At 34.3% G+C, this 26,939-nt stretch overlaps 3 protein-coding genes across 12 annotated transcripts in view; 1 reads left to right on the plus strand and 2 right to left on the minus strand.

The window, feature by feature from the left end:
- The window catches only part of LOC111425442 (PAS domain-containing protein trachealess), a 44,353-nt gene extending 30,187 nt beyond the window's left edge, over positions 1–14,166 (plus strand). For 8 of the 9 annotated variants that reach the window (XM_071198672.1, XM_023059455.2, XM_023059454.2 and 5 more), the window contains 9 exons: positions 4,159–4,397; positions 8,112–8,185; positions 8,753–8,842; positions 9,202–9,361; positions 10,391–10,512; positions 10,570–10,870; positions 10,925–11,072; positions 11,126–11,250; positions 11,308–14,166. In XM_071198672.1, coding sequence (XP_071054773.1) covers positions 4,159–4,397; positions 8,112–8,185; positions 8,753–8,842; positions 9,202–9,361; positions 10,391–10,512; positions 10,570–10,870; positions 10,925–11,072; positions 11,126–11,250; positions 11,308–12,317 — 2,269 coding nt within the window. In that variant the 3' untranslated portion in view covers positions 12,318–14,166. The remainder of the gene's footprint in view (positions 1–4,158; positions 4,398–8,111; positions 8,186–8,752; positions 8,843–9,201; positions 9,362–10,390; positions 10,513–10,569; positions 10,871–10,924; positions 11,073–11,125; positions 11,251–11,307) is intronic. The other variant, XR_011641385.1, reaches the window with a different exon arrangement.
- Positions 14,167–15,643: 1,477 nt separating this feature from the next.
- LOC111425401 (PRL-1 phosphatase) lies at positions 15,644–18,919 on the minus strand. Its single transcript, XM_023059393.2, has 5 exons — positions 18,809–18,919; positions 17,157–17,346; positions 16,749–17,091; positions 16,347–16,645; positions 15,644–16,278 (listed from the first exon to the last, which is right to left on the minus strand). The coding sequence occupies exons 3-5, from the start codon at positions 16,854–16,856 to the stop codon at positions 16,167–16,169; spliced, it is 519 nt and encodes a 172-aa protein (XP_022915161.1). The 5' UTR covers positions 16,857–17,091; positions 17,157–17,346; positions 18,809–18,919; the 3' UTR covers positions 15,644–16,166.
- Positions 18,920–20,753: 1,834 nt separating this feature from the next.
- LOC111425399 (solute carrier organic anion transporter family member 3A1-like) lies at positions 20,754–26,866 on the minus strand. 2 transcript variants are annotated; one of them, XM_023059391.2, is made up of 10 exons: positions 26,380–26,866; positions 25,356–25,668; positions 24,725–24,845; positions 23,981–24,662; positions 23,695–23,931; positions 23,473–23,637; positions 23,054–23,422; positions 22,785–22,995; positions 21,841–22,178; positions 20,754–21,786 (listed from the first exon to the last, which is right to left on the minus strand). In XM_023059391.2, the coding sequence occupies exons 2-10, from the start codon at positions 25,598–25,600 to the stop codon at positions 21,518–21,520; spliced, it is 2,637 nt and encodes an 878-aa protein (XP_022915159.1). In that variant the 5' UTR covers positions 25,601–25,668; positions 26,380–26,866; the 3' UTR covers positions 20,754–21,517. The 2 variants fall into 2 exon arrangements, with proteins under 2 accessions (XP_022915159.1, XP_022915157.1); XM_023059389.2 differs by having other exon boundaries at positions 25,356–25,672.
- Positions 26,867–26,939: the final 73 nt, after the last annotated feature.

Genomic DNA, 26,939 nt, shown 5'->3' on the forward strand with positions numbered 1-26,939 from the left:
CGATTAACAAAATTCAAAGTAAAATTAAGTCAAAATTGATTAGGTGAAATAATATCTTAAAAAATATAATGTTACAATTGAAATTATTAAAATAAGACGTTTAAATTGAATTAGAAATCTCAAAATTAATAATATGATCTTATAAAATATAAAGTTGGATTTCGCAACTTCTTAGTTCTTCTTTGGATGCAAAAAAATACTAATTTCTTCTTAATAATTATATAATTGAACCCGAAATTCTAAATATATAGCATATTTTGACAATTTTAAAATCAATTTGGTTCTATATGATATCAATTTTTCACGATTAACAAAATTCAAAGTAAAATTAAATCAAAATTGATTAGGTGAAATAATATCTTAAAAAATATAATGTTACATTTGAAATTACTAAAATAAGATGTTTAAATTGAATTAGAAATCTCAAAATTAATAATATGATCTTATAAAATTCAAAGTTGCATTTCCCAACTTCTTAGTTCTTCTTTGAGTGCAAAAAACCACTAATTTCTTCTCAATAATTATATAATTGAACCCGAATTTCCAAATATATAGCACATTTTGATAATTTTAAAATCAATTTGGTTCTATATGATATCAATTTTTCACGATTAACAAAATTCAAAGTAAAATTAAGTCAAAATTGATTAGGTGAAATAATATCTTAAAAAATATAATGTTACATTTGAAATTACTAAAATAAGACGTTTAAATTGAATTAGAAATCTCAAAATTAATAATATGATCTTATAAAATTCAAAGTTGGATTTCCCAACTTCTTAGTTCTTCTTTGGATGCAAAAAAATACTAATTTCTTCTTAATAATTATATAATTGAACCCGAAATTCCAAATATATAGCATATTTTGATAATTTTAAAATCAATTTGGTTCTATATGATATCAATTTTTCACGATTAACAAAATTCAAAGTAAAATTAAGTCAAAATTGATTAGGTGAAATAATATCTTAAAAAATATAATGTTACAATTGAAATTATTAAAATAAGACGTTTAAATTGAATTAGAAATCTCAAAATTAATAATATGATCTTATAAAATATAAAGTTGGATTTCGCAACTTCTTAGTTCTTCTTTGGATGCAAAAAAATACTAATTTCTTCTTAATAATTATATAATTGAACCCGAAATTCCAAATATATAGCATATTTTGACAATTTTAAAATCAATTTGGTTCTATATGATATCAATTTTTCACGATTAACAAAATTCAAAGTAAAATTAAATCAAAATTGATTAGGTGAAATAATATCTTAAAAAATATAATGTTACATTTGAAATTACTAAAATAAGACGTTTAAATTGAATTAGAAATCTCAAAATTAATAATATGATCTTATAAAATATAAAGTGGGATTTCTCATCTTCTTGGTTTTTCTTTGAATGCAAAGAAGATCTCATTTCTTATTAATAACTATATAATTAAGTCCGAAATTCCCAATAAATAGCATATTTTAACAATTTTAAAATTAATTTGGTTCTATATGATATTAATTTTTCACAATTAGCAAAATTCAAACTAAAATTAAATCAAAATTGATTAGGCGAAATAATATCTTAAAAAATGTAATGTTACAATTGAAATTATTAAAATAAGACGTTTAAATTGAATTAGAAATCTCAAAATTAATAATGTGATCTTATAAAATTCAAAGTGGGATTTCTCAACTTCTTGGTTTTTGTTTGAATGCAAAGAAGATCTCATTTCTTCTTAATAATTATATAATTGAGTCCGAAATTCGAAATATATAGTATATTTTAACAATTTTAAAATCAATGTGGTTCTATATGATATCAATTTTTCACGATTAGCAAAATTCTAAATAAAATTAAACCAAAATTGATTAGGTGAAATAATATCTTAAAAAATATAATGTTACAATTGAAATTACTAAAATAAGACATTTAAATTGAATTAGAAATCTCAAAATTGATAATATGATCTTATAAAATTCAAATTGGGATTTCTCAACTTCTTGGTTTTTCTTGGAATGCAAAGAAGATCTCATTTCTTCTTAATAATTATATAATTAAGTCCGAAATTCCCAATAAATAGCATATTTTAACAATTTTAAAATCAATTTGGTTCTATATATCAATTTTTCACGATTAACAAAATTCAAAGTAAAATTAAATCAAAATTGATTCGGTGAAATAATATCTTAGAAAATATAATGTTACATTTGAAATAACTAAAATAACACGTTTAAATTAAGTTAGAAACCTCAAAATTAATAATATGATCTTATAAAATTCAAAGTGGGATTTCTCATGTTCTTGGTTTTTCTTTGAATGCAAAGAAGATCTCATTTCTTATTAATAATTATATAATTAAGTCCGAAATTCCCAATAAGTAGCATATTTTAACAATTTTAAAATCAATAATATTTCAAATTTAGGTGAAATAATATCTTAAAAAATATGAAACCTCAAAATGTATAACTCAAAGTTGGATTCCCAATTTCTTAATTCTTCTTTGAAAGCAAACAAGATCTCATTTCTTCTTAATAATTATATAATTAAGGCCGAAATTCCAAATCTATAATACAATTTTCGACAATTTTAAAATCAAGTTGAGTCAATATATATATAATTTTCTAAATAAACATTTTTTGAAAGGAAAAAAAATACAGAATATAGTTGTATCATCTTGGGTGAAGTCACCCTTTTAATGAAAGCTGTCTTGGTTTAAGGGGTCCGGTCAGGAAATAATAAAAGCTTGACCCTTCCTGTTGGTTGGTCTATTTGCGGTAGCGCATAACGTGCCCTTAACATCGGGGTGTGGTCGAGGTTAAGCCAAAAGACGAAACATGCAAAGACATTTCGGCTTTTTGAAAAAGATGCTTGAAAACATCGTATTTGGAAATATCGCGGCGGTTTCCATAATATTGAAATCAGTGGTCCCAGAGGGAGTCGGGGTTCGAGAGGTCCCGAGGCCGCCGCGGCGAGACGCCCCGGTTTCAACGTCCCTTAGGAGGGATAAAATTCAAAAGTAACGTTTCCCCGTCGAGTGAGATCGCGTAGATTTTGAAAATGTGATCGGTCTTTTTTTGTGTCGTTTGTATAAATAATTAATAAAATTTGCTGAAAATAATCTGTCCTAGATCTAAAAAAATAATTAGATTTTGTGTTATTTCGTCATGAGAGACTTTCTCCGAAATTCGTTTGTGTTTGGTGATAAAAAAGAGTAGTATGTGAGTAATTTATGACGGACACCACAACAGACAGCCGTCGAATAATATATTTATGGATAAAAGTGGGGGTGGCTCCCTTACGTCCGCCGCTCTTTTCTTCTTTAGTTTCGGCATCCCCCAGCATAATTGTTTTTGCTCTCGGCCAATTTGCGCCGCGACGCAGGCCTTTTTCCTTTTCCGCAAGGGCCGACGTGTGAAAACGAAATTAAGGTGAAGTTTCGATAAAATTGATCGGAATTGGCCGGGGGCCCCTTGGGAGAGTCCTGGGGCTTCGGGAACCCCCCCCTCTTGGTCCGCTTTTATTAGGTTACCGTTGGCCTTCCGCCGTATCCTCACCTCGCGACACCTTCTGCAATTCCCCATGGGTTACCCGACCCCGGAACGGACGATGGACAGTAAAACGAAGACGTTTTCCTTGCAAGGTGCTGACTATGTCGGCCTCCCGTTTTATGACCAACTCCCTCTCTCTTTAAGGAAAAACCTCCACCATACCAACCCCCTCAACTCTACTTTAATGACGAGCAGCTCCCATGGGAGCTTTCTTTTCGGCCAATACTCCTTACTATAATATTAGAACTAATGGTGATCACAAAAATTCAATATTACTTATATTACTTCTTTCAATCTTAATTTATCATCAAACCGATTTGCATACAATTCAAAATATATCTGATTCATTGGTAATATTAGAATTGATGGAGATCACAAAAATGTAATAAACTGGTGTTAGTTGTATTTAATGTATTACTTGTGTTCTATGTATTGTATTAGATGTATTATCGAAATGACAATAAATCCACCCCCTAAAACCGACGTTAGCCGTATTCGTTGATGAATCATAACCCCTTTCGTTGCGCCCCAGATATTCATTAAGAACGGTTTCGCGTTTATCGAGTAACGGTTCCGAGATGTCTACTCTCAACCTTGTTCTCGTTTTCGTTACAGCATCCTAGAGTTACGGAAGGAGAAGAGCCGGGACGCGGCCAGGTCCCGAAGGGGCAAGGAAAACTTCGAGTTCTACGAGCTCGCCAAGATGCTGCCACTTCCGGCCGCCATCACGTCCCAGCTGGACAAGGCCAGCATCATCAGACTGACCATTTCGTACCTGAAACTCAGAGACTTTTCCGGGCACGGCGATCCTCCGTGGAGTCGTGATGGACCTCCACCAAACAAAACTCTAAAAGGTAAAATAAAAAAAATTCTATTTATTTATTTTGACAAACTTGAAAATGTTTTGTTGGACAAGTTTGCAAAAAAATGTTTTTATTTGAAACATCCACATTAATTGATCCCATGGTAAGTGGAAGTTTTATTTGGAACATTACCTAAGGGTATCTTTAAATAATTTCTATAGAACACCACGTAGGATTTTGCATATATACATACGACGCCCTCGGCACAAACTTTAACGACAAAATGGATAAATTAAACTTTATCTGGTATCTGGGAGGGCGAAATCTAGATAATTACGCCCCCGTGTTCGTGCCCTTTGGCGTGATTATTGTTAACAACCCTTGTACGATCGCAACAAAATAGTGCTTCCGGCGTATAAATTAATTAAGCTCTATTACAAAGGACAAATTTAACTAAAAAATAAAAAGTTTTTTAATAAATAATAACTTAATCCGACGCTGAAATGTTTTAGACACTAAATGAAGGAGATAATAAATTTCTACGCAGCAGGCAACCGTTACGACCTGCGATTACAGAAGTGAAACTCGTTCGACTAATTGAAATATAACTGGATAGCGTCATAATGACGTCATTAAACTTATATAAGCGTAAATTTTGAGTTCCCTACCTTTACTGAAATGCACTCACTCACAAGCATTTATGGTACATGAAATTCTCTAAATGTTTTTACTTGAAAATAAAATTATCTTGTACATAATTTGCTACTTTTCCGCCTAAAGGTCGTTCAATTTTTTATGCAATCGCTGTAATGATATACGATAAGCAGAAGGACCCGAAGGGACGTTATTGAATTACTGGGTAAAGTAAGCAAGGGCCAGCGGTCAAAGCGCCCATGGGAGAAGACCCCGCCCTTCCTATATTGTTTTATGAAAGATACGCGTTTTTCCGTATATCTATCGATATTTATCGCAAAACGAAGCATCTACATCACGTTATATAATGACTCAGTATAGGTTATTCCTTCTTTTTATCTTTTTTGAGGGCCCTCCATAATCGAATTGTCAACGACTAATGAGGTGAATAATGAAAAGTGCGCGGACGGGATTCGACCCGTTTTGGGGGGGCGGCGCTGACGAGAGACCCGGGGGTTGGTACCCCCAAAAACTAACATGTAAATCTAATCACGGACCCTCACTGCTAAATTTGTAAACCCAATTCCCCCTCCCCGCTCGTTCGCGGCCGCGGCTAATAAAATTACCGGGCGCTTATTGTAAACCAAACTCGGTGAAATTTACAAGTGTAATTCCGCGACTGAATCTTTAGGGGTCGAAATAATTACGACAAATTTGTTCTCGCTTAGATATCCGCCTCCCTTAATGAATTGACATTGATATCGAATTATTTTACATTTCCAAACCAAGGGGATTTATATATTATTCACAAACAAAATTAAGACCCTTTGTATTATTATTCAAAATTTATTTCTTTTTAAACTCTATATCTATATATATATATATATATATATATATATATATAGTTCATTTTTTTTCTATAATACCTACCAAATTGTTGTAAAGTTGGCAAAATAAACAGGGAGTTTTGTTTTATCATGTTTTGAAATATATATGTCACACTGATGTTTGAGTTTTCGTTATTCAAAAAGAAAAGGTGTATAAAAAATATTGTGGGGTGTTTATTTGCCATTTATTTACCTAGAAAAGGTGTTTTGTTCTATTTAATTACTTTGTATGACGTTTTTACAACAAATATGTACTTCGTTAAAATCGTATTTATCTAAAAATTTATTAGTATTTTAACCTCAACTATTTAGTTACTGATAATGTTACTAAAAATCAGGAAAACAACATAAATTTTATAAGGATCCTAGATAATACCAACAAAAACCCTAAAAAATTTACATTGACAAGTATTATAGCAAAAAAACGAACTATGTATATATATATATATGCAATATACAACTTATTTTGTCCCAAATAAAATGCAACATGTCTGAATATTTTTAGTTTTAGGTCTAATGTTAATTGTTTAGGCTAGTTAACATAAGATATCACTATGTTGTATATTTGTATTGAATTAATGAACTAATCTAGAATTAACACTAGCCTTCCTGAGAGACGTGCGGCTAAACCCGAATGTTTCCAGTTCTTGGTCTATTGTTAGTTCTAGTATTGCACTAGCACTATCACTAGAACTAACACAAGACCAATAACTAGAATCATTCGGGTTTAGCCGTCTTAAAAGACGTGCGGCTAAATCCGAATGTTTCTAGTTCTCGGTCTAGTATTACTTTTAGTTTTGCACTAGCACTATCACTAGAACTAACACAAGACCTAGAACTAGAATCATTCGGGTTTAGCCGTCTTGAAAGACATGCGGCTAAATCCGAATGTTTCTAGTTCTCGGTCTAGTGTTTCTTTTAGTTTTGCACTAGCACTATCACTAGAACTAACACAAGACCTAGAACTAGAATCATTCGGGTTTAGCCGTCTTGAGAGACGTGCGGCTAAACCCGAATGTTTCTAGTTCTTGGTCTAGTGTTAGTTCTAGTATTGCACTAGAACTATCACTAGAACTAACACAAGATCTAAAACTAGAATCATTCGGGTTTTGCCGTCTTGAGAGACGTGCGGCTAAGTCCGAATGTTTCTAGTTCTGGGTATAGTGTTAATTCTAGTGACAGTGGTAGGTAACATAAGATATCACTGTGTTGCATATTTGTATTGAATTAAAACTAGAACTAACACAAGACCTAGAACTAGAATAATTCGCGTTTAGCAGTCTTGAGAGACGTGCGGCTAAACCCGAATGTTTCTAGTTCTCGGTCTAGTGTTAGTTCTAGTTTTACACCAGCACTATCACTAGAACTAACACAAGACCTAGAACTAGAATCATTCGGGTTTAGCCGTACGTCTCATAAGACGGCTAAACCCGGATGATTTTAGTTATAGGTCTAGTGTTAGTTCTACCAATGCCTGTAATATTAACCTATGTTGCATTTTATGTGGGACAGTGTAAGTGCATAGTAGTTTCTGCATTCATATATAGCGAGTTATATGAAATTCTCGATATATATATAATTATTTTCCATTTCCTAACTAAGGGGATTCCCAAAACAAAATTAATTTCTCCTTAAACATATAACCTATATAGTTTTTTTTTTAAATAAAAATAATATTATTGTTTATCCTGTTGTTGGAAAACAAAAATGGTTTCACACACCTAACGACGGGCGTCGGAGTATAACGTCGGCGTTTGCGGGCGCACTTAAAATGCGCGTCGTGTCCCATTTTAAAAATATTCAGAAGGCTCATGTGCGTCTAGATGCGCGCGCGGAATAAATAATATTTCTTTCTGGAGGACGAATAATTGTCGTCTTTGTAGTCGGCGTGCGCGCGCGGAAGGGGCTCGCTATTACGAATTTAAAAAAGGAGAAAGGCTGGCGACTCTCGACTGACGTCTCTATCCCAACTAAAAATATCGGACAAACACCCCAAAAAGAAAAAACGGTGCGATATATGGACCCTACACTTCACCGGCCATATACTATGTCGCTCATACGTCTCCCCCCACGGAAATATACGATTCGTGTAGGGCGCTAAAAGAATTCCCTCGTATTTTAGCAATAAGTATTATTGTGATTATTATCGGTGCTTTGTTGCCAGAAAAAAAGGGAACTTTATAAGTCGAATAAAAATCGAATCTGAAATGTATCTTAATTTGTAAATAAATATTAATTGTTACAGCGGGAAGAGCAAGAGGTGCTGCTGGATTGGCTATGGATATATTCGAGCAACATCAAGGCACACACATCCTGCAGGTAGGGGTCGTATTTCCCGTTTCTTCCGCGCAATTTTGCCTTGTGTCCCAGGGGCGCGTAAAGAGTGACCGGTTGAACGCGATGGGAATCGTTAAATAGGTAGCTTTGGTCGCGACGTCTTCCCTCCCCCTAACAAATGAAACTCTTTCATTTTCTTTCTGGTGAAAATACCATTTATTAAGTTACGTCGCTAAACTTTTCCTAGTCTCGGTGCGATAACGACCCCTAACTACGATCTTTGTTTAATAAGGAAATATTGCGACGGGTTTTTGATTGCACATACGGGGTTCATCTACTTAGAAGGAGATGGTTTGTGAAAAAGGGAGAAAACGTATGTGTTTTCTCTTATGCCGCGAGATGGATTTATGAATGAAACTCTGATTTTTATCTACTCCCTGCCTCGCCGGAATAAATATAAGTTGTTGTTTACGGGCGGCGGTCGCTCCATTGTTAAAATTTTAAGAAGCTACTGAACGCGATGAGAAAACACAAGTCATTTAAACATTTTAATAAGATAATTATTTAAAAAGTTATACTTTATTGTTTTTATTTTATTTTATTTTATAGTCTTTGGATGGTTTTGCATTAGCCCTAGCAGCAGATGGTAGATTCTTGTACATATCGGAGACGGTGTCCATTTACTTGGGCCTTTCGCAGGTGAGTTTTAGTCGGGTTGATGGTGGCGGCAACGGCAGCAGCAGCAACGGAGAGAGGCCGCCCGGAGCGGACCTCCACCCACTCGCGGGGGCGGCCGCCGCCCCCCATGGCGAATGCTCCTCACGTAGACCTCTGCAGCGCCGTGCCCGCCATTCATAATGTGACTGCCGGGTTACAATCAATAGGGACTTTGCAACTGCGGAAACATGGCCGACCTTAGTTCTGCACGTCCACTCCTCCAAGCCAACTATGATTTTAAATTTCAACCCTCCCTTTACATCCTCTACATCCTTTACATCTACACCCCTTATTTATGATTTCAATTTATTATAGTCTTAGCAAAAAAATTTTTTTTCTAGGTGGAGATGACTGGTAGTAGTATATTTGATTACATTCACCATCAAGATCATTCTGAGATGGCTGAACAATTGGGTTTGGGTTTGGCCCAAAGCCAAAGTGTAGCTTCGCCGGGGAGTAGTTCGGAGGAAAGTTCGAACGCCGGTACAAACAATCCTGATGGTAAGTACGTTTCCCAACGGTCGGTTTCGTTCAATAAGGCACGTCGCGACTCGCTTTGAATGCCGATTTAAAAAAATCAGTGACCACCGGGTGACGAATGTGGACATCGCATTCCGCGTCGACGCGCTCTTTTGCATATCAATCGACTAATAAATTCTATTCTTTAGCCGCTTGTTGTCCTTTACGCTTCTGAAAAGAAAAAACTTCCCTCGTTAGGTAACCTAGAAAACAATCGATTTGGGAAATCGAGTCGTAAACTCATTTTTATTACTATCGCGTTGCGCTCCCCATACAAAATTACAAATTTCAAAACTTTACCCAATAAAACTTTGATTTCCCACCTACACCATTAATGCAACGCACACCTAACGCCATCTATTAATTCAATGGCAACTCACAAAACAATCCCTACTTTAACTCCGTGAATATATCCACATTTAACTACATATTTATACAAAAAGATGACGCTTTAATTTATTAAAGCGTTAAGCGGAGTTCTTGATCACAAAAACTGTTAAAAAGTAACTAAATTATTACTTGCAATATTTCGAAACTTTGTTTCTTCTAAAGACAATTACTAAAAAACAACGAAGTTACTAATAACAAGAAAAAACAACCTCTAAATTTACTTACATCATAGTTAAGTGAAATCGGGACAGTTGAAATACATCAAAACAATTCTTGAGTACTCATTAAGACAAAAAAGTCAAAATTAATTAAAACATTACAAGATGGACGAATTTAAAACGTGTATGAAACGATAAATGCGTCGAAAACAATTTTTGAACCGGTTTGAAAAACTTTGGTGGATGATGCGCAGACGCAAAGTTTTTCAAACCGGTTCAAAAATTGTTTTGACGCATTTATCGTGTCATACACGTTTTAAATTCATCCATCTTGTAATGTTTTAAATAATTTTGACTTTTTTGTCTTAATGAGTAGTCAAGAATTGTTTTGATGTACTTCAACTGTCCCGATTTCACATAACTATGATGTAAGTATTAATTAATTTATTAATTCATTTTTCAGTTTCTACTGTAATGACATTAGGAAGTAATCCCACATACAGAGGCTTAGATAGAGCATTTTGTGTACGCATGAAATCAACGTTAACCAAGAGAGGTTGCCATTTCAAATCCTCAGGGTATAGAGTAAGTTTAAAACAAAATTTTAAATTAATTGTTTTAAATTAATATATTAATTTTTAGGTGGTTCTAATGTTGTGCAGACTGCGACCTCAATACACATTTTCACATTCTCGAAAATCACAGCCACCCCTCCTTGGTATGGTAGCCCTCGCGATCGCTCTGCCGCCTCCTAGCGTCCACGAAATCAGACTTGAATCGGATATGTTCGTAACGCGGATTAATTTCGATTTTCGGATAGCGCATTGTGAACCGAAAGTTTCCGATCTCCTTGATTACTCAGCCGATGAATTAACGGGAAGAAATTTATACACACTGTGCCATGGTGAGGATGCGAATAAATTGAGGAAGTGCCATGTTGATTGTAAGTTAAAAAGCGAAATGAAAAATATTTTTTATTGCAAACTTTTATTTTTAGTGATAAATAAAGGACAAGTTTTGACTCATTATTACCGGCTAATGAATAAAAGTGGCGGTTATACTTGGGTGCAGACTTGCGCAACCGTAGTGTGCAATACAAAAAATGCTGACGAACAAAATATTATTTGCGTAAATTACGTAATAAGGTAATGGTATTTCTTTTTAATATTAATTTTGTTTAAGAAAATCATTTTTTTAGTGGTCGAGAGTACGAAAACCTAATAATGGACTGTTGCCAAATGGAGGACAGCACGAGGACGGTAAAGCGAGAGGACCCAAGCGGTAATGACCCGGAAAACGGGTCCCCGGATGCGGATCGAGGAGGTACGTTGCCGTACCGCCTGTATTAACTATCTCTAAATGTCGTATCTATGTGCTAAGATGGGCGCACTAGCGGAGGACCATCCAACCCTCCTCAAGACCCTCGACAGAATGGAGACGACCGCACCCAAGCCGATGATTCCGAACGAACCGGCACCACGACAACGGATGAAGTAGCTCATCTTGCAGCAACAGCGGATGGCACCCGAAGAAAATCAACCGGTGTTGGTAGAGGGAACAAGAGGAAACTCACCGAGACCACTTCCGGATCTTCCGACGACGAGGAGTCACCTCGGAGAAACGTCGTTCTTAGTCCCCCGTCCACGTCTTGTCATTCGACGGGAATTTCCCGACCCGTACCCGAATCGACGTCACCAAAATCTATCGAAGAATCCGGGACGTCTGTTAAAGATCTCGAGAACGCTATGTCCAAACATCTTCCGGCGTGTAAATCCCCGATTCATCAACCAACAGACTTTAGCACAGACGCTCTTTTAAAGCAGCAACGAACAACTATCCAATGGATTGGGGCACATCAACAGTTACAACAACAAGGGCCTTTACCAGCTTCAGCTCTTCTTAGACAACTTTATGCCAATCGTGAGAGTGTTATCCGTGCTAACGTTCACGGTATAAGCGGTAGCGGTTCCACAAGAACAGGAAGTACCACTTATTATACCGGTGATACACAAGCGGGACCACTTCCCACTCCCCCTGGAAGCGAAAGCTCTTCATCATATAATGATCACCAGTTTTTGCTATCGCAACACCAAAATTATTCCACCACGTATTCAGGGGATTACCACACGGCCATGACTCCTCCGTCCAGCGTCTCACCACGGGATAAGCATCAGCAACTCCATGGTGGAGTAACATTTGAGAACCCTATCTATCAAGATGTTTTACGCCATCAGTATCCTGATGGGCCACTCCCTTTAAAACCCCAGGTGTATTCATACGTAGAACAACCCCAATTTTATCACCACGGTACTACGGGAGCGGGTTTTCACCTGTACCATCCCGGAAAAAGTGCACCCGCCGCCCCCGCAAATTGGTACTCGTCGTCATAGTGCGTACGCTCTGTTCTGTAAAATCCAGGTTCTCATCGGAAAGCATCAACACAAAATAACCAAAAGTAACAATAAATTTTCTACGGAATCCGCCATCTCATTGTTCTCTATTGTGGTTAATTCTTGCATTTTATCCAAATTGGTTTGTCAAGGTAAATTTTTCCCAATTATAATTAAATTTTACTAAACTAAACTTTTTTTGCTAGAATCAATCATATCATAGCTTGTACAAGCCAATTGCATAAAATATCCATACTCCAAAAACATTCCAATAAGATGGTTGAATCACGGTGCTACAATTGAGGAGTTATAAATCTTCGTGTTACTATTGGTTATTTTGCGATATCAGTACGTTCCTTAGCATTAACGATGATTGTTATTGTTCGTCCAAAACAAATCTTTGTTCGCGCGTTTCTTGTCTTGCGTACGTTGATTTGTCTGTTAAAAAATTGAAACTAAAGCGATGGACAAATGAATGAACGAAAGTCGAGCCTAAGAAAAAAATCCGTTCGCTGTCACCTTCGCGGCAATTCTAAGTGATTCTTATCGAAGAAACTGACAGCAAACGCCTATTAATTTTGATTTTTTATAGTTCGTTAACGTTAACTACGCCTAAACCAAAGAGCGGAGGCTGTTCCGAACGATTATGTCCTCCCTAAATCCGCGACTTAAGATAACTTATTTTTTACTTAGCAGCTGTAGTTGCTAGATGAAGGCAGAAATGGGCTAGTTGAACTGGGGGGGTTTTATCGTAAACGGGTCAGCCTCTGGTGCAAATTTGTGCAATAATAAAATGTTTTGCATAATGTCGACGTTCACATATAAAGCAGACAGTTGAATTTCTCGTCTTACCCAACTTGCGACAATCAGAACAACTGTTATTGTTATCAAAAAAAAATAAGAATAAATAAAACCGAAACAGTCGTCGTCTATCTTCTTGCATTCCTCGGCGAAACTTGTCGAAATTCTTTTTTATTACTTAGTTGTTTTTAAGTGTGTTTCCAAAGTTTATTATGTAGGCAATGTTACTCTTTTTTCTAGCTAGCGTAATAATCGTACTTGTGTTTTAGCGTTACTATTATCGTATAGGTTTTGCTATCAGATCTACTAAACGTGTCGCGTTTAACGGTTAAGCCATATCCGGTATTCGTCTCCCGAAATCGACATCAAAGCGAAATTACGTTGACTGCATTCACATACGAGTGTCCCAATACATACAAAAATTATCGTATCGGAACACTTGTTGATCCCTTATTTACATCGCCGGTCAGCAAAAAAACAAGCATATTTTTCCACTTCTAGTCACATAGTTTTTGCTTAGAAACAAGCATTCCAAGAAGTCAACTTAATTTTTATTTGGTAGTCAGCCGTACGAAGGTTGGCATCGATCGTATATCGAGAGCGGTTGGGCATTGTCAGCAACAGTATTTGAACGGCCGGATCGGCCACCTGTACATAGTTATTAACAAAAAAATCCGATCATATCTGCATTCCGTGTTAACATTATTATTATCTTAAAAAACTGTGTTCCAGTGAATAAAAAATGTCAAGGTGCTGATAATATAAATATATATACATACATACATATACAAGTACATTATTAAATGTATGTAGGAATGTGATATATTCGATATAAATAGTTTTGTTATGTTCATTGTGACGTTGTGCGGAACGGTTTCCCCTCTTCTTTGCAGTACAAACCTAACTGGAAGCCAAGCCTGAAAGCTTACTGCGACAACATTCTCCCTTCCGGTCGTTAAGTATTGCGAGATATTTATTCATTTTACATGTTTTTTAGTCTCTATCATCAACTATTCGTATTGTAAATAAAGCTTATATCAAAACCAAACTTTTTCTTTTCTTAATTTGTTATTCTTTTCATTTAAAATTTTAATTGTATATATACAAGTGTTCATTAAGTATGGAATCGACTTAATATCTCCAAAAGTACTTGTCATTAATTACAAAATTGATAATTTACAAAAATTGTTCCTTGTTTAATTCTTAACAAGTTTTATTTGAAAAATATTTTGATACAAACAATAATTAGGAATATAATCTTGAATTCCATTTCTATACTGTTGACAGGGAAATTAAAAAATTGATAATTTTAAAAAATGGTGCCTACAAAAGTTGTTCCTTGTTTAATTCATAACAAGTTTTATTTGAAAAATATTTTGATACAAGCAATAATTAGGAAGATAATCTTAAATTAAGTTTCTTACTGTTCACAGGGAAATTAAAAAATTGATAATTTTAAAAAATGGTGCCTACAAAAGTTGTTCCTTGTTTAATTCTTAACAAGTTTTATTTGAAAAATATTTTGATACAAGCAATAATTAGGAAGATAATCTTAAATTAAGTTTCTTACTGTTCACAGTGAAATTAAAAAATTGATAATTTTAAAAAATGGTGCCTACAAAAGTTGTTCCTTGTATAATCCTTAACAAGTTTTATTTGAAAAATATTTTGATACAAACAATAATTAGGAAGATAATCTTGAATACCATTTCTATAGTGTTCACAGGGAAATTAAAAAATTGATAATTTTAAAAAATGGTGCCTACAAAAGTTGTTCCTTGTTTAATTCATAACAAGTTTTATTTGAAAAATATTTTGATACAAGCAATAATTAGGAAGATAATCTTAAATTAAGTTTCTTACTGTTCACAGGGAAATTAAAAAATTGATAATTTTAAAAAATGGTGCCTACAAAAGTTGTTCCTTGTTTAATTCTTAACAAGTTTTATTTGAAAAATATTTTGATACAAGCAATAATTAGGAAGATAATCTTAAATTAAGTTTCTATACTGATCACAGAGAAATTAAAAAATTGATAATTTTTAAAAATGGTGCCTACAACAGTTGTTCCTTGTTTAATTCTTAACAAGTTTTATTTGAAAAATATTTTGATACAAACAACAATTAGGAAGATAATCTTGAATTCCATTTCAATACTGTTCATAGGGAAATTAAAAAAATTGAAGCTGTAATATTATAATGAGTAACTCCATATTGTTCTGAAAGGGTTAAAGAAGGGTTTCATAATTAAAGATTTATTTTTCAAAAATTTTTATTTAATTTTAAATGTTATGCACCAACAAATAACATAAATTCTTTAAAAAAATTAACTTACATAAAAAAAACAGCGACATCTTTTATTCTCCAGCGAAACTAAAATTATTTTATTAAGTCGAGTTCCAAACCAATCTGGTCATTACATTGCTAGGTTATAAATAGATGGCGCTTAAACAAATTATTAAGCCAGAACATTTTTTTTCTACTAAATATTAATTAATACCCCGGGTATAACGAAATAAGAAAAACACGTTATACTGTTTATTCCACATCATTATTTCCAATCTAAAATTACACTGTTCGATACATTTACAAAATAAAAATATAATAAAATGGAGACAGTAATATATATTTATCTACCAGGTCAATTCTGCGTAAACTGTTAAATTCTTCGTATACGGGCATTGAGGAGAAAAATTATTTTTTGTATCACTAATACCGGATGTCGTTAAAATATCGCAATTCATAGTTTAGCACAGAAGTAAAAAATGTTTAAAATGGGATAACAGAAATGACCAAGCTATCGCGGCTACAGCAAACGTTAACGAAACTTGGGTCAATGCCACATGCAGACGCGTCTCCAGCTCATCCGTCACTTCGGCGTTCGGTGAGTGTATATATATTTATATAGATATAATTTTTTTTTACATTTTCGCCTCCGAAAAATACTTTTAGTTTGTCTCGGTTACCACAGAGATATATCAATCAAGTAAGTATAGTGCTAAAATTAATATTGGTTATCGATGAACACTGTCGTGGGATTGGATAGTTTTACTGCACGCAGCACGAGCTCTTGTAGCCGTTCTTCTGCTTGAGTCTCGACTTCGGACGGTATTTTTCTAAAAATGCCAGCTGCTTTGCGTTTATCGCTCCTCTACGTTTTCTATTACACAACAAAAATAAACAAGCTATATGTTCGTTCTTTACAGTTTACCATCAAAACAAACTTACTCTCTGATAAGTTCAACTGCCTCTTCGTACTTAAGTCCTAGCTCAATTAAAGCCAAAGCGACCATAACGGGAGCCCTACCAAGTCCCGCAACGCAATGAACGGCAACGTACGCATCGGGACTATCATGGAAGTGCTTTTTGATGAGTTTAAACCACTCCTCGACGACTTGGTTAGGTGGGAAGGTCCCATCGTCGTACTCGAGATCGTAAACCACAATACCTTGGTTCTTGAGCTCATCAATTTGGTACGATGGTTCACAAACCCTCACAACTGCGCTCACATTATGACGCTTCAATTCCTTTTCAAAATATAACCCAAAAAATAATATTACATAAAATGTTTGTGTTAGACAGAACTAACGGAAAAATTTGGTTTTCAAGTCAGGTAGTTAAATTTCTTACCTGGATGTAGGTGTGAATACTCTGATCTGAGGGTCTGTCTGTGATAAGGAATTTGAACCCCTTGTGCTCGATCTCAGCCGGAGCTGGCCTAATATCCTTTTGGCGCATGTTGGCGGGATTCGCGAGGAGCACTTTGTCACTAATTTACCGAGAGCCCGTCCCGCGAGTTATGTAATTTTTTTTAGAATGAGTGTCGGTCGATCAGTCTTTTTGAATTTCTAAGTGTAAAACGATAAAATTGGTTAATGTCTCCCAGTTACACTGTTGTTGTTAGTGTTTTTTTTACTTCTTTTTTTTATTTTGATATGCAATACCCCAGCAAGCTTTTCGATTTCGGAAAACTCTGATGTAAATAAAAAAAATTTATAACTTTATTAATACGAATTTTTTAAATAAATCTTCACTTACGTGTGGCTGTATTTGGTTACAAAGGTACGTACAATTCGATCAACTGCGTCTAACTATAAGAATAATAAACAAATATATATTTCTTTTAGTTAAAAAAGACTAGTGGATCTCTTTATTTGTGTTGGGCCTGGCAGTACTCCGCGCTATCCAAGTGGAACTCCATGTATGCGAGAACTGTCTCACCAAATAACTGCAAAACAAACAAAGAGACGCATCGTTAGTTCAGTTTCAATTTGATTCTTCACGTTGCATTATTGCGCGTTTAGAAAGAAAAAAGAAGAACATTGTCCGGAGGGGAGGTCGCGACCGTAATAAAAGAAAAATACAAGGGGTAAAGAATCTCCGAGGTCATCGCACCTTCAGAATCGAATTTTTGTATTATTAACAAATATTGTATTAATAGTTTGTTTATAAGTCCAGGAACATTTTGGAAAGTTCCGGGAGTTATGGAGAGAGTTGTCGGTAACTTTCTAACTTCATTTTTGGGGTTCACTTCTTTTAATTTAATGGATTAAATATGGATGGACTAATAAATAAACGAGGTTTTACTGTATTTATATAAACATAATAAAAATCCCCTATCATTTGCATCATCGTCACCGAAATCGATGATCTGGAGTGACGTCAAGATCACATCCTTGAGTTATAATTTGCAATTATTATTAATACCGAAATCGGCTTGCGAAACAAAGGTTAAGTTTAATACGAACAATCGATAAGAAAAAAATCGAAATTGTAGGAATCTTATCTTAAGTTCAAACAAATTTTTTTCGCAGATTCCATTCGTTTTATCAAATTACTCATTAAATAGTTTTTCAATTACTTCGCTAAAATATGATGAAATATTAAAAGTTGTTTTAACGAACAAATCTTTGTGATGGGAATAAATCGATGATGTTTGTTTAATATTAATCATTTGATTTATATCAAGATATAAAAAATGAGATATATATATATATAACATTAATATGATTAAAGATAAATCACGGTCAAAGTATACTCAAGATTTTTTTATTTTTTTAAAATAATATGTGTAATTGCAATTAATATCTGATCCTTTTAATTTTTTTTATTAATATATTCTCGAAGAGATAGTGACGTAACTATTCAACAATCGACGGAACGACTTTTGTTGAAACAAGGTCGAGCAACAACTGACGCAAAAGCAAAATGTTATTAAAGTCGAGTGATGACAATTGTACTGAGAATACGATTGTCCTCTTGAATATTTTTTTATCAGTCTTATTTTATTTATTTGTAACAAAAAAAATGGAAAGATATTACTGATATATTTCGATTGGGAATTGAACAGGATCGAACGAGTTTTCTGAGAACGCGTTGTTCAACGTTGCGAAACCATTCCTGCCGTGGCGATTTCCAGCAGGAACGGTTCGGGATTTTAAATAACTGCCAGTCAAAATCGCCGGGGGCTTTGGATACGCGGAGGAGATATTTTTGGAGTCTCTCTCTACATCGTTTCCCCCCACGTCTAAAGTTAAAAGAAAAAAAATATTTTACCTCTCCCATTTTCTCTTTTTTTTTTTTTGTAATTATTCCCCTTTTTTTAGCTCTCCAATCCATCGTATACCCGTTTACTTAATTATACTATATTCGAGTATACTTAAAATATTTATCAAAATTCATTTACTTACTGCACTAGCCATACACATTGAAAATGGAGTTGACTAAAAGCCCTTTGAAATTGCACGACAATTGCGGGAGAGAAAAAAACGCTTTAGCTCGCACGGCGACCGACACTTGACTGAAATCTCTATAGTCCAACTCGTCGACAATTCAAAATGGTTGCCAGTGACGTCGCACAGCTCCATCTCTTGATTTTCTCAGAAACAATTTATATGACGCCATATCTCATTATCTTTTTATATGCATGTACTAAATCGATGTGTAAATAACAAATGATTCATCATCATTTGATGCAAACCAAAATAACAATATGATTTTATATAAAATTTTATTAAATATTGCTTAAAATGTGTCAATATAAATCTCAATAAAACATCCTTTATAACGTAATCACGAAAGTATTAAAATATACCAATTACCTCCTTTACCAACCTTAATGTTTTATCAACTCCATCTCTTGTTGACTCCTTCAACGATTTATATGACGTCATTTTAAACTTTTTACTCATCTTCCTCATATTCGTATTCATTCTTCTTTTGCTGTGCACAAAGTCTTGACTAAAATCATAGAGTCCCGGATTAAAAGGATGATATAATCGAAGAATATCAAGGACCAAAAATTTAAATTTCACACGCTCTCCAGGCCTAAGCAAGGAGATGGCCTTAAGCACTCCCAGTTGATACCAACGAGACGATATTTTTTAAGTCATGAATCACACCACGTCGTCAAGGAAGTCTTAGCTAAACTCTATACGGCAGCAAGAAGTGAGGCTACGCATTAAAGGCGACAAATGAAAGTCATATCTGTCAATAAGTTCAAGAGTTGTGTAGTTCCGAACAGTTCTGAATGATTCCGCGTATACGTCTAATACGCAATATGTATACTTCTAATAATAAGGATCAGACTTGATTATCTTATGATCAGACTTCAAATTCACTTATTTTAGTAAGAATTTCATGATAAATAAAGTTTCTGGAGAAGTTATCCGCAACTCACCATCAGTTTATGTACAATATTTGTATTTTTTAACAATATAATGCCATAAGAGTTACTCTTAGAGATTGTGATTGCTTAAGATGTAAGAATAAGAAATCAAAGATTTCCAGAAATTCCAAACCCAACCCAAAATCAAAGTGAACACCAATTTTATATATGATTTGATGTTGTGTTAAAAACCAAGAAAAAATTTTAATTTTTTTAATCAATTCTATAAAACCGCTTTGTGTTAGCACGATACAGTATTGGTTAAAAACATTGGTCGTCATAGTAACGCTATAGTACAAATGGCGATAAAAACAAGATTTGAATCAACGAGTACGTGTTATTAAAAGATAATGAAGTTTTCATAAAAATATCTATGAATTATTGATTTAATGAAATTTCTATTAATAAAAAAAAATATTTTTATTGCCATTTAGGCAAAGTGCGTCTTGGTCACGTTCAGTTTTGTCCCGTGGTCATTTATTTTTAGATCGGGCAGTCAAATAAAGAACAAAACATCTCATATTTTTCGAAAACAATTTTTCGTGTTGTGGTCGAAACCAAAAACAATAATACGATATTTGATTTCGACTAATTTTATATTTTTATTGTTATAATTCTAAATCAAAATATATATGTTTAGTTTTCGATGAATTCGAAGTAATAGGAGATAAAACTTACCTTCAAAGAAGTTTGGGTCGCACTAAACAGCAAAACACAACCGAAAATGAGTAGTTTTACGTTTATTTTAGCGAGTTAGATTCGCGACGTACAATGTTTACTAGAACAGGATTGTCAATCGTTTAACCTTATGCCAAGTTGGCAGTATTTTTGGCCGTTTGGCCCATAGTACTAATCAAGTCGAATGTACACACGAGAAAGAGGGACAAATATACTTTTTCCCTCCATTATATAAGGCTATACGCAGTTACTTTCCAAGAAAAAAATGTTTAACATTATAAAAAATAAAGTATACTTTAAGGTGTTTTTTATTGGTAATATACATATAAAATTACACGTATGTCACGTTGGAAAAATCTTGAGCGTGTAAAACATGGGGGAACAACGGCCGCAATAGGATTATGTGGTCATATCAAAAATTATTTAAAAATAATTTTTGATACCACACCATTTAAAATAAAATAAAGAATAAATCAAAAAAAGAAATAGTTGCATAGATAGGACTAGTAATAGTGAGATGCGTTGCGGTTGTTGTGAGTAAAAGTAACGTTTTTAACGTACAAAAATATAGTTTATATATTCTTTTTTGTTCAGGGCCGCACCTACAATTTTTTTAATTAAAACCTTACAAATTAAAATTAATAAAGAAAAAAAAAATTAATTTAGTGAAAAAAAAATTAAATTAATTAAAAAATAAAATTAAAAACGGCGATAAGATCTAATTTTTTTGTTAGTGATGTTGAGATTCAGCATATAGCATTTTCAATAAAAAGAAACTTTAGCATGCTTTAGCTATAATATGAGAAACTCGAGAATTAAGTTTAAATTATAGCACACTAAAGTTTTTTATTGATTATACAATATCTCCTTTGTTCGCATTATTATTTTTTGATAACGAATTTTTTATCAAATCGCACTTAAACGATTAAATTATCTCAGTTATATGTGAGTAAACGAATAATACGGGTACAATAGATACATCTAATTGACAAATTTGCAACACTAAAAAAATAAAAAATAGTTTTACCCTTCTTTTATTTTTATTCATTAGAAACTATTCCGCGGCGGTGTTTGCAGATTCTAGATCAACTTTTTTCTCTTCTTCATCTAATTTTTTTTCGACGTCGACGATCGGTTTTATTTCTCTCCTCAGCGACAGACTCAAATCAACTTTATTCTGTTTCGAGTCGTGACTAGAAATTGTCCGTTGAGATGAGTATAAGGCCTTCATGGTTGACGGATTTGGAATCGGTGGACATGAATACGTCGATACTGAACTTAAATTTCGACGGTGACGTCTATGTGAATTTTTTTGTTCAAACACTACAAAAACAAAATTAATCAAAAATCAACAACACATTTTTTTTTAATATTTACGTTTATCCAAACTTATAATTGAACCGACGACTTCATTAACTGTTATTACAGCGGTTTCATCGAGCCGTTTACGACGACGAACTAACCACCAATCCAAAGTGAAAATACCAAGGGCCAGGATTTTAATGCCACCACAAAGACCCACATAACGATATCGGAATTGTTCGATATCGTAAAGTAAACAGCGCCCGGCTTTTTCATCACATGAACTTTTCCAAAGGAGGCACGTTGAATCTATTAAATTCCCGAATAAAATCGGCGCTGGGATATATCCAAAGAGACGAAATATAACAAATTGCATTCCTAATGCGAATGAACGTTCTTCTTCACTTACAGATCTTAAAAATACAAAAATAATTTTGTTAAAAAAAATTTAATTAATTTTTTTAAAAATGATTTTATGGCAAAATTATTTCTCATCTCTTTTTAGGAAAATCTTGATGCTTCTGAATTGTTATAACACGTGTTAATTAAAATTTTAGAAATATAAGAATAAATTAATAATCACTTAAAAATCGTTTAAAGTGAAATAACTCAAAAAATAAAGGCATTAAGTATCAACAATCCTTGTTAAAGTCGATGTAATTTTTAAAGGGGGATCGGAATATGCAAGAAAAATCATACTATGATATTTAAAATAACAAAGTTACAATCTCAAGTATTATGATTAATACTTAGGGCGGAAATTATTTCTTCCATAAACTTCAAGCAAGGTTGACTTGGTTTCAGGCTCCGAATCCCGAGTGATACCATTAATAAGTGCAGTGTGTTAATTAATTAATTATCGTACCCGACGTCATCATTGCAAGTATGCAACACAATACGCGATTTGCGTATTGCAATACCAATACTGTGATATTGGTTGCATACTGTATGTATAAAATACTGTATGTATAAAATAATATTAAGCCATAAAACCAGTTTTTTAAATATAATATAAATACCTAAGTACTATCATTAATAGTGGCATTTGTGTAATTGCAACTATAAACGTCATAAAGAATAAAAGTATTAAAAATGGGTAAATTGTGTGACACGAAGAATTACATGGCCCAGCTGTTGCAACTGGGACTACAGTAACTTCAGCGTAGTCGTCTCTTGATATTGACATAGCGGAAGTTGTGCCACCAATTAAGCTCATATTTCCATGAATACCTAAAATGTAAATGAAATCGTTTTGGAAAATAATTTTTTTTATGGAAAATTGTCTTACAGGCACAGTTGGTATAATTAGATCTAAGTATCGACGTGCAGCCCGCGTGACACGGGCTAAAGTACGTTAAGCCATTGTTACCACAAACCGGTTCGACGTCATTCGTCGTGCATTCGCAACCAAAATTGCATGATGACGTTAGATTGACTTCGAACGGTTCGGCGAGCGTGCTATTAAAATACGGAATGGTTGTGCCGGCCATTTTTAGATTGTCACAACCAAGGAAGAAGAGTAACGCGTAACAAAGCAGGCACATCGTGTTTGAGATCAAAACGAATTGCACCGCACCTTTCGGGCGGAGCTCCATTTTTTGTAAGATCCAACCGCCCATAAAGATTCCTATACAAGCTCCTGGAATAGCTATTGAACCTAAAAAAAAGGCGTATTAAAAAGAATTATAAAACAGAAAAAAATTTTACCTGTGAAAACGCTAGCTTGACTTTTACCTAATCTGAATTGTGTTTCTAAGTACTTTGGTAAGAATACAACAAATCCGGATACAATAACGAGTTCCATGCAGGCTCCAAGACACGTTACAATATAAACGGGGTTGCAAGCTAAACGCCACATTGAACGGGGAATATCTAAATTTTTTTATTATAAACATATTTTATAACGCCGAATATTAATGCATGATATACCTTTAATATCCTTTCCATATCCAGAATCATTAGTAGTATTACCAGATGGTTTTTGTGTAGGTACAATAGAATTAGTGCTAGTTACAGTGGCAGTTTTTTCTGTAAGTCGTTTGCGTTCCTTTTCAACTGACAACACTTTCGGGAAAGAAAAAAATGGTATGGAAACTAAAAGCAGAAGGACTCCGCTTAAAAGAAATCCACCCCACCACATTCCAACCCAACGGCGATCACCAGGACCTAAAAAAATTCATCTTGAGATTGTATCACCAAAACATTTCAATCTCACCTATATCAATTAAATTTGAAAATGAATCTACATGAAACGATAATAAATAAGCCCCCAATAAGAATCCTAACACAGGTCCAAATGCAGCCATACTGTACATACAACCAATATACATTGACGAACTATCTGATTTAACGTGATCATCAACGTATGTCGTTCCTAAAGTAAACAAAGGAGACCCACCACAACCCAATAATAACTGTGCTAAAACGAAAAGAAGCACTGGAATTGTAGTTGATGGGGTCCCTTTTATACAATTATCTCCTCGCAAATTGTTGTGTGGTCCTAAATTAGGCGACGATAAGCCCGACGATAATCGTCCTAATCCCATGTCTTGTTCTCTAACCGAAACTACCCGGCACATATTTTCAGCGGTTGCATTAGCGTTTGCACCGCTCCCGTGCTCTTCGGAAATAAAGTGCGGTATTGTAAAAATTAGCGAACCGATTCCCATAATCACCGCTCCAACTCCGATCCAAACAGGAATGTGTCTTCGACTGCCCAAATAGCTGACGAAAATCACCGTTATCACATTCCCGATTTCGTAAGACGACGCGATCGAACCGGATAGACTCGAAGGGATGTCGAATCGTTTTTCTATCGTCGTTATCACAGAGTTTATGTAACCCGAACTCAAGGCTTGTTGAAGGGTTACCAGGAACGATAACAGTAAAACAAAACACTGGAAATTTAGAAAAAATTAATTATATTCATAAAGGATTTAATTAATACTTTTTTTTATACCTTTATACCGGCATATTTTTGTATGAAACTTGGTCGGCACTTGAGTATTCCACATTCTTTTGCATCCTTTATTATCACAGCTGGCGTTTCGATATATAAAGCACTACGTGTCGCTTTATCTCTACAATTTTAAATTATATTAATCATAACCAAATATAGGTTACTATACTTTATTTTTTAATTCGGGCGAGTGTTTTCAAATTGAAGCGCCAAAAAGAAAGGTTGCTATTGGTTTGTTTTAAGCAAAAATTACACTGGGAAAATTCGAGATGTTTCCGGCCGAATAGAAACATTCGGATTTAGTATGGCTAAACCCGAATTATGCTAGTTCTAAGTCTTGTGTTAGTTCTAGTGATAGTGTAAAACTAGAACTAACACAAGACCTAGAACTAGAATTATTCGGGTTTAGCCGTCTTGAGAGACGTGAGGCTAAACCCGAATGTTTCTAGTTCTAAGTCTAGTAGATAGTTCTAGTTTTAGTTCAATAAAAACATGCAACTTAATATATATATATATATAACTACAGTTTTGGTATTAAAATTCCTGCCAAAAATTACACTGTGTAAACGTGACTTTTTATTTTACTCCTCCAAATTAAAAAATAAAGTATAGACAATATTAAATATTTTACCTGTCAAATCCAGTTGAAGGATTCCTGCTATGACACTTCACGACGGTGTCATGGCAATAATTTGTCGGTGGCAGGGGTGGTTTAGTTGGTTCCGTTTCCGTTTCCGCTGTTGTTTCTTCTTCGGGAACCCCCTCCGAATATAAACCGGTCATTGCATACATTGATTCTTGCCTCCTGTGGCCTCTTCTTGTAACGGAACCATCCCCAGTTGTAGGGTGACCACTCGTCGTACTATTCACAGTCATTTTTATTTATGTTGAAAAATAAGTACGAAGTAGTTTCTTAAAAAAGGGCTGTCCTAGGCCAAAAGTGTCTATCTAAAAAAATAATTTGTGTTGAAATATTTTTACATCATGATAACATCCCACTCAGCTAATAAATATTTATGAATCAAATTAAATAAAAATTTTTTTTTAAATGTGCCCGAAATACAAAATTATCAAAATTCATTAGATGGAATACACTTTCTAATAACAGTTTTGCAAACTTAACTTACGCAACTTCAGAACCAAGAGTCGCTTTCTCTGGGGCTCTTTCCCATTGTGTACACCAACGCAAATAGATAACGAGAATGAGTAAAAATTGTTAAAAATTATGTCTAATATAAAAAAAATGTATTTGGCAATTTGTATGAGTCGGTGGATATTCGATAAGTTGTGAAATTTCCATATGTTGCTAGGTAACGAAGCCCTTGACCTAATCGGTGAAAAAGTTGGCAAATACCGATTTTCTAATACCAATAATCATCATTGGTTGATGTAAAAGTGGAAACGAAAAATAAGACTGTATTGAGTAGGTCTTCTACATAGATTATTTGAATGACCTTGAAGATGTCAATAACACGATCCCGTTTCTCGAAACGATGAACATTACAAACGGTTTAATAAACAGTTTAGTTTGCGGTTGTGACGAAACAAAAGGAAATTCTTAAAACAAAGACTGTTTACCCCGAAGCAGTCCACGATACGTATACACACCGTTGTTACGCGCAATTACGATTTATTTGATAATAAATGACACTCACCTCGAACCGGATTTCCACGAAACTTTCAATAATATCCACTCTGCAACTCTTGCGGTCCTTCAGTTTACAATAAAGCAAACCGTCCGTGCATTGCTCATTGTTATTAGCTGATAAAAAATCGATCGTTAAAGCACCTAAATGGGTCTGTAAATAAGTGCCTCATGTTATTGAACAAATTTGTTTAACGCGCACAAAGAAACCAACATTTCTTCATCGAACGAACGACACGTTTTGGTTGACCACGGCACTGACCGCACACGCCGAGCCCCATATCGAGGCGCAGACCTCTCGGAAGGACCTCCTCTCTGCCAACACAGCCGTGTGCTTTGAACAACTTCGAACGACCTCGCTTCTTTTCCCACTACTTATTTCCGACGAATGCGGAAGAACTCATTTCCGGATGTTTTACCGCACGAAATCACAAAAACATTGATTTAAAAAAAAAATTATGACCATCTCGAACATAGGAAAATAACTCTTGTTTATAAAATAGATACAAAAAAAAATACAGGGTATAATTGTGTTCTTACATTATACGCAAACTCCGTACGATTTCACCG

Source organism: Onthophagus taurus, chromosome 8 (assembly GCF_036711975.1).
Source record: "Onthophagus taurus isolate NC chromosome 8, IU_Otau_3.0, whole genome shotgun sequence".
Taxonomy (NCBI): Eukaryota; Metazoa; Arthropoda; class Insecta; order Coleoptera; family Scarabaeidae; genus Onthophagus; species Onthophagus taurus.

What these genes read in the sequence shown, in the direction of transcription:
- LOC111425401 (XM_023059393.2), bottom strand. Translation starts at nt 16,856, where the DNA reads ATGCGCCAAAAGGATATTAGGCCAGCTCCGGCTGAGATCGAGCACAAG. An exon ending in GTATTCACACCTACATCCAG is followed by an intron (nt 16,646 to 16,748) that starts GTAAGAAATTTA and finishes TATTTTGAAAAG; the next exon opens with GAATTGAAGCGTCATAATGT. An exon ending in GCAGTTGAACTTATCAGAGA is followed by an intron (nt 16,279 to 16,346) that starts GTAAGTTTGTTT and finishes GTTGTGTAATAG; the next exon opens with AAAACGTAGAGGAGCGATAA.
- LOC111425399 (XM_023059391.2), bottom strand. Translation starts at nt 25,600, where the DNA reads ATGACTGTGAATAGTACGACGAGTGGTCACCCTACAACTGGGGATGGT. An exon ending in CCTTCAACTGGATTTGACAG is followed by an intron (nt 24,846 to 25,355) that starts GTAAAATATTTA and finishes TTAAAATTGTAG; the next exon opens with AGATAAAGCGACACGTAGTG. An exon ending in AATTATAAGTTTGGATAAAC is followed by an intron (nt 21,787 to 21,840) that starts GTAAATATTAAA and finishes TTGTTTTTGTAG; the next exon opens with TGTTTGAACAAAAAAATTCA.